The 14,115-nt window shown below is 41.3% G+C and overlaps 1 protein-coding gene and 1 pseudogene across 1 annotated transcript; both read left to right on the top strand.

Annotated features, from left to right (window-relative positions):
• The first annotated feature begins 1,257 nt into the window (after nt 1–1,257).
• On the top strand, nt 1,258–2,284 carry LOC146361068 (trace amine-associated receptor 13c-like; annotated as a pseudogene).
• A 2,354-nt stretch (nt 2,285–4,638) lies between these two features.
• Nucleotides 4,639–5,619, top strand: LOC146361067 (trace amine-associated receptor 13c-like). Its single transcript, XM_084921643.1, has one exon. The coding sequence runs from the start codon at nt 4,639–4,641 to the stop codon at nt 5,617–5,619; it is 981 nt and encodes a 326-aa protein (XP_084777769.1).
• Nucleotides 5,620–14,115: the final 8,496 nt, after the last annotated feature.

The following is a 14,115-nucleotide window of genomic DNA, read 5'->3' as shown; positions in this document are numbered from 1 at the left end:
ACAAATGCAGAAAGGTGTTTTATAAGGTGTTATAAATGCACGAGTGCTACAAATCGATCATTTTGGTCAGTAGGTGGTTGCTGGGCAATATGTGATATAGATAAGAACCACCAGAGGCCTAAGATGTAACTGTGTGCCAGTTTTCGCTGCTGCGGTCTTGATTGTGTAGGAGGAGTTCTCAGACAGAAATTGTTTTCAGTCAGTGCATGATTGTTGGAATAATATAGGATCTAAGCGTGCAGTCTCACACTGTTCTTCAGTGAGTAGTAACTTCACATTACTAAAAACACCATCTGACATATAGCTGGGAGAATAGCCTGCGCCCACTCTGCCATCTTTACAGTAAATGAGAAGCTAGCCACTGGTCTGGTTAGATTAGGCTCCCCAAAATGTAATAAAATTCTGTTGAAGTCACCAATTAACACTCATTAGTTCAATCTGCTCAAAAAGATGTAGTAATAGTGGCTTCAGAAGCAATGGTGTCAATATTTGCTTTTGAGACCTGGCAAGCATGATAACAAGTGTACTTTGAAGTGCTTCTTATATCCTGTTTATAACTGTCTTTTCAGACAGTTAAGTGTTTAAAGCTGCAACTTCTAAGACCGTGATGAAAGTCCCTGTTAAACAGCGGTCCCCAACCCCCGGGCCTCGGACCGGTACCGGTCCGTGAGTCGTTTGGTACCGGGCCGCGAGAGTTGAGGCTCAGGTGTGAAATGTATAGTTTTCAGGGTTTTTATCGGTTTTCAGCGTTATTTTGTTATCGTTTTTATCGTTTACTCGGTTTTCCTGGGTCTTTTCACGTGTGTTATGAATAAATTTTCTTTTTTTCGGTACCGGTACTAGTTTTATTTTGTTGTATTTATCCGCGACACCTTAAAGGCCGGTCCGTGAAAATATCGTCGGGCATAAACCGGTCCGTGGCGCAAAAAAGGTTGGGGACCGCTGCTGTTAAACTTTTAGAGCATTTTTGCCTGGAGTACTTATAATGAATGAATGAATGAATGAATGACAGCTTTATTTGTCGCAATGGCCTGTTAACCTACAGCTCATAAACAATTTAACTTTTAAAGTGTTTGTAAAGTACAGTTTATTTGAAAGTGTACTGTAACTGTAACGACAACAGAGAAAACAGAGGGGATGAAGATGAGATTGAAGATGATGATGCTCAGTCAGGGGAGTTACATCACTCTTGTTGGGTCCCTGTAAAAATTACAGGGTGGTGTTAGAAGAGGATAAAGGGACAACCTGGCAAATAGTTCAACCTCTTCCCTTTGACTGCATGCACATGCATGCACCGCTCCTCCCCGATGGATAGCTCTGGAGGTCCTCCCCTCTGCTTCCCCAACCTCAACTCCTCCTGCAGGCGGCTGCTGCGACCCACCTCCCAGACCGTTGTTCTCTACACCCTGCTGGCCTCCATCTCCCTGCTCACTGTGGTGCTCAACCTGCTTGTCGTCATCTCCATCTCCCACTTCAGACAGCTTAACACCTCGACCAACACCCTGCTCCTGTCCCTGGCTGTGTCTGACCTGCTTTTGGGGCTGCTGGTGATGCCCATCAAGGCCTGTACTACATTGAGACGTGTTGGCTGCTGGGGAGGCTGATGTGTGCTCTCAGTCCTTATTTGTCTTACTGCCTTATCTCTGTCTCTCTGGGCAGCATGGTGCTCATATCTGTAGATCGCTATATAGCCATCTGTGACCCTCTGCTCTATTCCTCAAAGATCACAGTGAACAGAGTGAAGCTTTCAGTCTGTTTCTGCTGGGCCTGTTCTCTTCTCTACAATGGCTGCATTCTCATGGAACACTTAGGGTGGCCAGACAGGTTCAGCTCCTGTCACGGGGAGTGTGTGGTGTTCATCAGCCGCACTTTGGGTACAATAGATCTCTTTTTCTCATTTCTCGGCCCCTGTGGCGTAATGTTTGTTCTGTACATGAGGGTGTTTGTGGTTGCTGTTTCTCAGGTACGTATGATTCGGTCGCAGGCAGCTGTGAGAGCAGCTCCAGCTGCTAAAAAATCAGAGATGAAGGCAGCCAGGACACTCGGGATTTTGATAGCTGTGTTTCTAATGTGCTTCTGCCCTTATTATTATCCTTCCTTTGCAGGTGACGACACCTCTATGAGCTTACCTTATTACGCTCTATTCTCGTGGATAATGCTGACAAATTCTTGTGTGAACCCTGTGATTTATGCTCTGTTCTACCCCTGGTTTAGAAGAGCTATCAGACTCATTGTCAGCCTCAGAATACTGCAGCCTCACTCCAGAGAGGTCAAGATCCTGTAGGCAGCACTGAAACAAACCAGTCATTAGTCTTTTCTTTAAAAAAAAACAACCCAAAAACAACTATGCCACTGCTCCACAGAGATCCTTCACAGTGGCCTCACGATCAAACAATGTTCACCACACTTGCGTCTGTTGGGGAAATAATACACATGGAAATACTAAGCTAGAAAACATTCAAAGGACTATAATCTATATAATCTAAAGTCCATCTTGATGAATTTTGTCACTACCAGAATACTCACATTTTTAAAAAGTGCATAGTTTACTGCAAAATATAACCACAAGTTGTACAAAAATATCACATACGTGAAGCCACATGCTGTGTATGCAATAATAGTAAATGCTAGATTACTGTGATGCAATATAATAAATGCATGCATGATTAAACAGGCTGATCAGCGGGCCTTTTCAGATAAACTATGTGTGTTTTACCCTCTGCAGTGGCTAATGCTGATTAACTATTGTCACTGTCATTTAGCATTTCATTGGAGCTGTTATGTACTTGTCCTTCCAGCTGTGTTTTTAAACAATAACTGATCTGCAGTGGTCTTTGTCCCTGCCACGTTTCATTTAAATAACTGTGAAAACAAACTATGTAATACACCATCCCCTCAAGAAATGGAGGGAAAAAGCGACACCAAAGTTCGTTCGTAGAACATCACACATCCAGATTGCTACCTGCAGACTTGCAACAAAGAAAGCCACTTCCTGGTGTCTGCGTGAAGCAGGTCTGTGAAACTCAGCAGCTCGACAGTGGCTCAAAAATACAGACAAATCTAAACTGAAGTAATAGAGAATTCCCGTCTGTGTGCCTAACTAATACGAGGCACTCTATCCTCCCGTGACAGAGAAGATAAGAATTTAATACACCAATGTTTGGTGTATGAATCAGGGGAGAGAAAAAATTCAAATGTTGGATTTAATGGATAAATCCAGGCAAATACCATTTCAGCAAATATCAGCCTGTGACTGTGACTGAGTCATTTTTTATCTGTAGGCATAAAAATGCTGAAGTGCTGCTTATTTCTACAAGAGCAAAGAAAAAATGATTTCTCTACATGACAGATAACACAGATAAATACCTAAATAATAAACAAACACCCCCAATTTGTGTTTCACTGACCCACAGTATGTGGTGTTGCATATGAATGCATTTCACGGTGTTCATATTATTCTGTTCCTATAGCCAGTGCATCATCAACTGAGATGAATGCTCCCAAATAACCTGCTGAACTCCTTTTACTTTGTGCGCACTGCAGCTGAAATGAATTAAAGTAAAATCTAAGTTCAAAATTCCTGCTGTAAAACAGAGTAAGTCAATACATTACAGCCTGCTGGAACATGGAAAACTTTGCACCAAAGTCCAGAAAAGAAAAATCTGCTACATCTCCCAGGACATGAAATGGTCCTACTCTGTTAACACCCTGGTGAAGAAAGCCCATCAACACCTCTACTGCATCAGTGACTTTAAACTTCTGCTTGTGTTGGAGGGGACTTTGGAATTTCTACATTTGCTCTATAGAGAGGACTCTTAGTGGGAGTACCAAACTGCACCCGATCAGACCTCTTGGCTCTTAGGAGGGTGGTCCACTCAGTCGAGAGGACCATCAAGTCCAACCTTCCTGATCTGCAGCACATTCAGTGCCATAAAAGGTTTTTACCCGCTTCCTGAGTTCTTATTTTTTGCATATTTTCTCACTTACATGTTTCAGATCATCAAAGATCTATATCAAGTCCATTAGAGCAGATATGTCCATCTCTAGCATTGAGCACAGCATTCTCCCCTGCAACATCCTAATTGAAACATATTGATTGCCAGGGGAAGCCAATCAGAAGAAGACCAGTCGCTTTAAGGACAGGTTGACCCTAAAAAGAGAGTTGTCTTGGGCTGAAGGGCAGCACCAAGGCCCAGCATCATACAAATTAGGTCTTTTTTAAATTGTGAACTATGCAAAGCTACTCTAGAATCATCCGGCAAAGCTACTCTGGAATCAACATCACAGCTCCAATTACAGTTTTGGAACATTCTAGTGTTTTTCATTGTTATATCAGTATAAACCCAGTCGAATTCCAAGGTGCGAAAGGTTTCGGAAGTACCACTTATAGATTAATATTAATATACAAAGTAAGTGGTTAATAGCACAGTTCTGAAACTTTTCTCAAAGCTCAACTAAATTAAATCCCAGCTGAATTTATATAGGAGTTGAGGTTGAGGAAGAAGGAGAGGTGATGAAAACAAAGACAAGAAGTCTCATCATTCATGTTTAAAAAAAGAAAAAGAAAAAAATGACGGTGTGTGTTTGAAGAAGATAAATGCAGACTCTCGAGCACAGTTGCAGGTCTTCCCTTTCTCTATGATGGATGGCACTGGGGGTCCTCCCCTCTGCTTCCCCAACCTCAACTCCTCCTGCAGGCGGCTGCTGCGACCCACCTCCCAGGCCGCTCTTCTCTACACTCTACTGGCTTCAGTCTCACTGCTCACTGTGGTGCTCAACCTGCTTGTGGTCGTCTCCATCTCCCACTTCAAGCAGCTCCACACCCCGACCAACGCCCTGCTCCTGTCCCTGGCCATGTCCGACCTGCTGGTGGGGCTGCTGGTGATGCCCATCGAGGGCCTGCGCTACATCGAGACGTGCTGGCTGCTGGGGAGGCTGATGTGTGCTCTCAGTCCTTATTTGTCTTACTGCCTTATCTCTGTCTCTCTGGGCAGCATGGTGCTCATATCTGTAGATCGCTATATAGCCATCTGTGACCCTCTGCTCTATTCCTCAAAGATCACAGTGAACAGAGTGAAGCTTTCAGTCTGTGTCTGCTGGGCCTGTTCTCTTCTCTACAATGGCTGCATTCTCATGGAGCACATAGGGTGGCCAGACAGGTTCAGCTCCTGTCACGGGGAGTGTGTTGTGTTCATCAGCCGAACTTCAGGAACAGTAGATTTCTTTTTGTCATTTCTCGGCCCCTGTGGCATAATGTTTATTCTGTACATGAGGGTGTTTGTGGTTGCTGTTTCTCAGGTGCGTGCCATTCAGTCGCAGGCAGCTGTGAGAGCAGCTCCAGCTGCTAAAAAATCAGAGATGAAGGCAGCCAGGACACTCGGGATTTTGATAGCTGTGTTTGTAATGTGCTTCTGCCCTTATTATTATCCTTCCCTTGCAGGTGTGGACACCTTTCTGAGCTTGCCTTCTTACGCCATGGTGTGTTGGATCATGCTAATAAATGCTTGTGTGAACCCTGTGATTTATGTTCTGTTTTACCCCTGGTTTAGAAGAGCTATCAGATTCATTGTCAGCCTCAGAATACTGCAGCCTCACTCCAGAGAGGTCAAAATCCTGTAGGCAGCGCAATACAACTTAATCATTTTTCAATTTTCATGATAAATTTTCACCTTTAAATGTGGGTGTTCATCTGCCCAGCATCACTTTGTGTTTAGTACATAATGAGCAGCAGCGCAGACCCGCGCAGGTAGTGACCCTGCATGCAGATGGCTTGTGCACCTGAAAATTGCAGGAATTAAATGCATGCTTTGCACTATATGACCTTTAATGTAACTCCTCATAAATATGTGCTAAGTTGCAAAAGAGGTTAGTCAGCTTCTCTTAATGGCTTTTTTTGTCTGCATAATCTCTGTGAATGTATTAAAGTCTGCTTACTTTGCTGTCATTTATTGTCACACAGTCTGACTGTAAAGGGCTCTTTCAGACTTTACTTTGCTGAATCAAAAACATTGTCATTGTATGAGAAATACCTGCAGCCGTCTTACTCTTTCAATCTGAAAATCTTTCAGCATGTTAAATATTATGTCTAACAAACCACATTTACAATCCTTGAAATAAAAACAGAAATACCCAAACTCGTATCACACTGTGCTTTCTCAAGGATCCATACAACCTGCACACAGCAACAAACTAACTCATACCACAATACTTCCAGCACATGTCTGAGTGCTAACTATCAACGTAAGTGAGTATTTAGAGGTTAAAGGTGGACGGCAGCATAGTAAACACATGAAACAGATTTTCTTATCAATGTGATGATTTGGCTTTCAAGTGGAGTTTCTTTGCACTTCTTATTTAGACAATAATATTAATAATAATAATAACAATGAACCTGTTAGGATCAATGTTCATATGTGAAATCTATTCTGCTGAAAAGGTTTCTGACTTCATTGTTGAAGCTTCTTGAACTCCAGGTCTGTGAGCATGTCATCTAAATATAATAGTAAATTCATATATTGCCTGTTTTAGACCCTAGGAGACAGGAAACAGCAGGCTTTCTACACCCATCATGCACCAGCAGCATGTTCCCTGCTCAGTGCTGCATGACGTTTGACGATTAAAGCTATTCACAACAAATCAGTGCAAACAACCTGTAGAGGGCAGCAGTGGTCCTGTCTGCGGTTTATTCTGTTGTATATTTTACCAGAAGAAGGAAAAAAACTAGAAAAAAGAAAAATGGCATGACCCCTGGCTACTGATTCTTGGGCTTTCATGTTCCCCTATAATATTAACATTTATCTGATTTTATTTAAAAACAATAGTAATAATAATAATAATAATAATAATAATAATGTTGAAGACATGGTGTCTGTTTGGTGTTGCTGATTTAAAGGTAAAAATATCTAATGAGCATGGTGTCAGTGCTAGCTAAAAGATAGTCTAAGCAGCTTGTCAGTTGGTAGATTGATAACCTCATTCAGTAAAATGTATGTGAAAGAACCTGCTATTTCTTTTGGTTTCGTTTGCATTCATATGAATAAAGTTTCAAAGTTAGTGTCTCCTGTGTCAAAGAGGCGAGCAGGATCAGTAACCAACGCTGCAAAGGTGTGACAGCCCCCACCCATATTTATAATGGACAAAGGTTTTTAAGCATCACCTTTTTAATCACTCAATCACTAGTGTGTACATATATTTATATATACTTATATTTAGTCAGTTAACTGGAAATCTATTTTTTTCTTTTACTACATCTTATTAATATTTTGCTCTTTACTATTTTTCTATTTATTTTTTATTTTTATTTATTTTTTCTTCTACTGTACCATTCTGCTGAGTGACTGACTTCTGCTCGTCAAATACATTTCATTGCGATGTTGACCCTGTGCTAACTTGCATTTGACAAATAAAACTGAAACTGAACTGATCACTGTTCTTTGCCTCATCAGGGCTGTAGTACAAACAGATACATGACTGGAAATGTAAATACTGATAGATACAGTGCTGTGAAAATTGATTTATCCCCTTCCTGCTTTCTACTTAGTTGGGGGATTTATTTTTTTTGTTAAATGATGAATTAAATGTGATTAACCACTTTTTTTTTTTTTTGGAAAGCTGAGTTCAAATTCTTTAGTGACACCCAAGCCTGATTGGTACCAGACCAGCTGAATCAAGAAATCACTCAAATAAAGCCTGTCTGACAACGTGAGGTAGGCTAAAACAACACATCATGCCACAATCTAAAGAAACAGATGAGAGACAAAGTCATTGATATCTTTCAGTCTACAGAAATGACTTTGTGACTTCAGTGAACCACAGTGAGAGTCATTATCCACAAATTGTGAAAACTTGAAACAGCGGTAAAGCTTCCAAGAGGCTCGCTGAGCAAAATTACTCCCAGAGCGCATCAATGACTCATCCAGGAGGTCAGAACAAAACCTAGAACAACATCTAAAGAACTGCAGGCCTCATTCTCCATGGACGAAAATGAAATTCATCACACTAACACACAAACATGGTGGTGGTGTGAGGGTCTGTGGCTGATTTGCTGCTTCAGGATGACTTGCTGTAATTGATGCAACCATGAATTCTGCTCTCTGCCCCAAAATCCTGACCATCAGTTCATGCCCTGAAACTCACTTCAGCAGGTTATGCAGCAGGACGATGAAGTAAGTCCACCTCTGAATGGCTTAAAAAAACAAAATGAAGGATTTGGAGTGACCTGCTGTGGCTGAAAAACCCTCCAGTGTGTCTGAATTACAACAATTCTGCAAAGATGAGTGGGCTAAAACTCCTCCATTGTCACAAATGTTTGATTGCAGTTCTTGCTGCCAGGGTTGGCCCAACCAATTATCAGCTTTAGGGGCAATTAATTTTCACACAAGTACGTTTTTCCCCCTCACTAAATTATAATTTGAAAACTGCATTTTTTTATTTACTTGGATTATCTTTGTGTAATTAGTATCCGATCTGTTTCAGAAAAATGCAAAAATTTTCTCACAGCGCTGTACCTGAACTGAGCGTTGCTGTATCTCCTCCTGCTCTGCAGAATTCCCAGTGAACTGTGCCCAGGTTGGCTCCAGCCCAGCAGCAATGATCCTCTCCATGAACACCGTGGTGCTGTTTGCGCCACAGCAGCTGGCTTGGGTGATTGAAAGGGATGAGCCGCTTTCACCAGATTTTATAGCCAGTAATTCCTTTTATCCACCAAGCTCAGATCTTCCCGCCAGTTGCTTCGTCATCCACATCAAATTAACCACATCTGTGTTACCTCTGTTCCCACAGGGACTAAACTTCCTCATTCCCAAACTGGACTGAGTTCAAAAAATATAAAGCCTTAAAGAGATTGTACTTGTATGACAATCCCTGACCCTCTGCTCAGTGAACTGGTATTTACTGTACTGGCACCGGAAATAAACGGAGTGCTGTATTTAAGGATGTTGGATCCATTTAAGGAACATAAACAATAAGCTGCACATTGCCCTTGCTTTAGTATGGATTTACAGTAATCACTAACTCCATTAAGATTGAGTGCAGGTTGCCTACTGTTAGGAAGGTTGGTGGTTCAATCCCCAGCTTGTTGAAGTATCCATGGACAAAAGGCTAAACCCTGAGTTGCCCTATTAGAGTGTGAATGTTAGATTTAAAGTGGTATTAAGAGAGTGCTCAAACAGAGTAAAAAAGGATTATATAAGTACTGATTTATTTATAATTTCCTGTAATTATACTGTTTCCAGCCCTAAATTCAGTGCAGTCTTGTGGTTTAGCCAGCAGGGGGCACCAGCTTCTTGTCTTGCTCATGAACTCTCTCCTCATGAATGCTGATCCTTCACGTCTTTCCAGTCCAGTTATGGTGTAAAATTCCAGAAAATATCAGAAAAAACATATACCAGACACCAAGAAGAAAGTATTCAGGGTGTCTGGTGTGTAAAATAACACGATGATGGGGAGGCGTGATCTGCCGCCTTACTGCTTTTTAAGGAAAGGGAATCTTCATCCACGGCATTAACCAGGCATCAGATGATTGAGTAGGAGAATCCGATGCACGTATTATGAAATCAAAGACATAGGAGTTTGTGTCAGAGAGTCTATGCGAATGCAAGTTAGATGCGCACATATAACCCGGGAGGTCTAATGACACAATCAAAGGCAAATCCCAGAGGTTATGAAAACTGCAGCAGCCAGCTTCAGGGATGATTTCAGGATTATCTGACTATGTGCGCTCTACTTCCTGTGTAGGTGGAGAGACTACAGGTAGTACAGGAAGAGAACCAATGTGCTGGACACAGGAAGCAACCATAAACATCACAGAGGGTCCCAAGCAAGTTACATTTTTGAGTTTTTTTAATGATTTAAATAAACAGTTTAACAAGGAGTTTTCCGTAATGTAATTGAAGGTCTTGTTAACTTAAGCCGTCATTACACTGAATCCACCAAGCATCTAATTACACGCCCGCAGACTGCGTTACAACACCGCATGACAATCTCACGACTCATAGACATAAGATAAGTCAAACAAGGGCGCTGACATCAAACCGAGAGGGACGTTGGGAAAGGACATTTAAATCCTCAAAAACTCAGGCTGCATCGGCCAAAGCACAAGTTAAATCCAAGGCCATCCGTCTGCTGTCAGAGGCTTTGGCTGAGCAGGTTTAAAGCAGAATTTAATGCTTCGTTTACTACCTCAGGATTATAAATTATCATAAATCACAGGTGCTTGGTGTACCTGTGTAAATTTTTCCAGGTACTCTCTGTAACTTGCTGTTGACAGATAGAAATGGAAACGTGTTGCTGGGCCAAACAGTTCAACACCGTCGTCCTCCCTACCAACACTGCTGATGTCAGTGAGATGGTATGGGAAGGTATCCTGCTTTCTGCCCACGAAATAAAATCTAGGATTTTTTAAAAATTTCTAAGTCAATTATTTGGGTGAATGCTCTCAGGACAGCACCATCCTTAAATCGCACAGTGAATTTTGACTTTAAGACATTATTTTCCACTGTTGTGCATTAATGTCAGACACCTTTTCATTGCTGGACACAGTGAAGAACACTCTGTTTGGTTTAGGTGAGGGGAGCTACTGGAATAGAGCATGCAAAAGGCAGGAGTAGGATACATGATGCCTGCTCACACGTTCACACAATCCATCATCACAGAGTTTGCACTGAGGAGCTGGAAGGTCACAGACCTTCCAGAATTTCCAGTCGTCCAATTTGACTGGGTCTCGCATACACCTCTGTCTGCTGAGTCTTAAAAAGTTCAGGGTTGCAGTGAGTGTATAAATAAGACTCTTGTTACATTCTGATCCAGCCAGACCAACTCCACCCCCCTATTTTCATTCTTTACACTGTACTAAGCTAACTTTGTCCTCTTTGCAGCTTTGTAAGGAAAGAAAATCTAACTAACAGCAAAAAAAAAAAAAAAAAAAAACCTCAGCGTATCACCTCAAAATCTTGAACTATTCATGGCAACATGAAACAAATAACATTTCTATATTCTATTTTCTATATTCTAATCCTGGTGGCGTGATTCATGCTATAATACCAGGCATCTGTGGGTGAAACTGCCTACGAACAAATGGACGGTTGGAACACAGCTTCGCTTTTTTCTTTGGTTTGTTTGCACAGCACGATAGTCTTAGGGGTTCTGACAAAGATTAAAAAATGACTCAGAAGACTGATTATGGAGCTCAACGTGAAATCTCAGTATAGACTGTATTTTAAAGATGCAGCCAACGTAACATAGCCAAATGGTTTGTGTACGCAACATTCTGAAGCCTAAAGGCCTTTATGCACAGAGCACGCTCCAAAAAACCCATGAAATTCTGAAGCGCTCAAATTTGTCGTGTAACCTACATACACGCTTAAAGAGTTTGGATTTTGCATAGCATTCATCTTAAAAAGGAAGAAAGAGAGATTCTGGGTTCATCATTTCATGGTTTAAAGCTGTATCACGGATGCTTTCGTACATATTCGTACATATTTTGAGATGTCAGTGGAGCAGTTTGAGCTCTTGTTGGCAGAGTTGGGACCAAATCTGAGGCGGCAAAGAAATAATTTCAGAGAGCCAACTAACCATAAGCAACATTTAGCTGTGTGTCTGAGGTGAAATAGGATTCTTTTACCAGTTTACTAAAATGTCAATGAATATCCAGTACCGCTTGATCCAAACAATAAATGCAGCAAATTTGTCCAGCAAATTATGCGTTTGGTGTGAACAAATACATATAGAAAAGGTGAGTACAGTGTTTGAACGCCTTTAATGTTAGTGTTTTGTAGACCCCCCCCCTCCCAAATGAAAATTTTAAAGTAAACAGAAGCAGGGAGAAACACCCTTCATCTATGAGGGTTGTAGCAGAGTTTGTCCAACAGAGGGCACTCTCCAACTTGCATATTGGTAACACAACCAATATTGAAGTTGGGTGTGTGCTGGTAAACCAGCACAACAACCAGCTGATGGTGTAAATGAGTAAAAAGTAGCGAGGCGTAACACGTTTTAGAGAAATCTGCATCTCTTTCACATGTCTGAAGGGGGGGAAATTGACCATCTATTGGAAAACTGTACTTTTAAAATCAATAAATATATCATTGATCCATTCGCTTCCGCTTTTCAGGGTCGCAGGGGGTGCTGGAGCCTATCCCAGATGTCATAGGGCGAGAGGCGGGGTACACCCTGGACAGTTTGCCAGTGTGTCGCAGGGCTAACACACAGGGACAGACAACCATTCGCACTCAATTCACACCTATAGGGAAATTCGGTTTTTCAATTAATCTATTCCCACAAAGTGCATGTCTTTGGACGTTGGGAGGAAGCCAGAGTACCCGGGGAGAACCAACACAAACACGAAAAGAACATGCAAACCTAGCCTGATGGTGGAATTGAACTCACCTTCTTGCTGTGATCCAACAGTGCTAACTGCCGTGTTGCCAATAATAAATAAATAAATAATAATAAATATATGAGTAAAACATAAACCCATAATTTATTGCTTTATTGGGGAAAGAAAACTACATATCGGCAACGTTCCCTCTAAGCTGCGCACTGCTGGCATGGTCTCTGCGCACAGAAAATCTGCATTGCGCACACAAAAAAAAATCTAACCTGAATTGAAATTAAAATAAATACATTAACAATTCTATTTTGTAGTGTTAGTCAGTAAGTGACTGGCTGCTCCAGTATGGGCTTAGAACGATGCCACCTTATCCCATAGTCCAGCCAATGATGCGATTCACATTCGTATATACGCAGCGTCCTTATGTGCTGACACCGATGTTTTAGCTAGCAAAGCGGCGTGGTTGATGTGGAGTGAAGCCACGTGGCTTCACTCCACATCTCCAATGGTGTACAACCATTGGAGATGTGAGCAGGACAGACGGAACAATTGACGGAAAAAGTGTGGACTTTATACCAGTTTTTAAATTGTGTTGATGGGCCACGTAAAACCAGAGTTATGATAAAAGTGTGTGTTCGCTCAGACACATGAAAAATTAGAAGGAACATTGCATATCGGCAGCACTTTCCATCCTGCACTTCTGCACTCATGCTATGACCATTTACAGCACAATGTCCAAGTTAGTGCTTAGAGATTAATGAACAAAGACCAAGACAGAGGAAGCAGTTGAAGGGCTTCAAGTCTCATCAACATCAGCTCAGTAGCAGAGGACAGCAGTACTGCTCTGAACTGCAGCAGACACTGAAAACAGAGGAAGTGGTTTTTCCACAATTTGGGAGTACAATGGCACCGCTGTGTAGGCTCTCTCACTGCCTAATGCAAAGGGCGCCCTTTTTAATGCTGAGCACAGGATGTCGAGAGAGACCATCAGCACTTCACAAGGACAGCTGGGGGGGGGAGAGACTGCTCTCTGACTTCTGATTACTTTTGTAGGATAGGTGCTGTACCTGAACTCGTTCCTTCTGTAATCTGGGATTTTGTTCTGACAGAATAAAGACACCATTGCTTCAGTAATGGCAAGTGTGGCTGTGAAATTGTTCAGGCTCTAGCAAGCAGTGATTCTGCCACTGTGTCTCTAAATCAGCCACATTTCTCTGTTTGTTCAGTTATTTATGATTTAAAAATGTTTTGTTACCATTTCAAAAGTGGTTATAGTAAGAAGTTCTTAAAAGTACTACATAACTCAGAGAGGAGAGTTCACTTTGGGGCTTACACTCGATAAGAAATAGGTTTTTAATTCAACTCATGTGATGAGCTGAATGTTTTAACCCAAACCTTTATACTATTTGGTTTGCCTGCTGTTTGAAAGCTGGACTAATTCACAATTTTACCTCTCAGTGATTCCTGAGATTAGGGACAAAACAGGTTTTAATTTTCTAAAATATATTTTTTGATTTTTCAAAAACATATTTACATATAATTGTTACACAAAGTTTTGGCTGTCTCACCATGTATTGGTACAATCTCCCAAGTGTAACATTTTTTAATAATTTATGTTTTTGCTGGAGAAGTGCAAGGTTTTTGTCAACACTGTCAGACACAAAGAAATGCAAAAATATATATTTTAAATTAAGTTGTTTCAGCTATTTTGACTATTAGCAGCTTCTCTATTCTATTGTTTATGCACATATGTTTTCAAAGTAATTATACCACATTTAAAAGTAAAT

This window comes from Perissodus microlepis, chromosome 23, assembly GCF_051167445.1.
Source record: "Perissodus microlepis isolate ML-2025 ecotype Zambia chromosome 23, ASM5116744v1, whole genome shotgun sequence".
NCBI lineage: Eukaryota > Metazoa > Chordata > Actinopteri > Cichliformes > Cichlidae > Perissodus > Perissodus microlepis.
The sequence above is the reverse complement of the archived record's forward strand: the minus strand, read 5'-3'. Positions and strand labels throughout refer to the sequence as shown.

Excerpts from the sequence above, each read along its gene's own strand:
- LOC146361067 (XM_084921643.1), top strand. The coding sequence starts at position 4,639 with ATGATGGATGGCACTGGGGGTCCTCCCCTCTGCTTCCCCAACCTCAAC.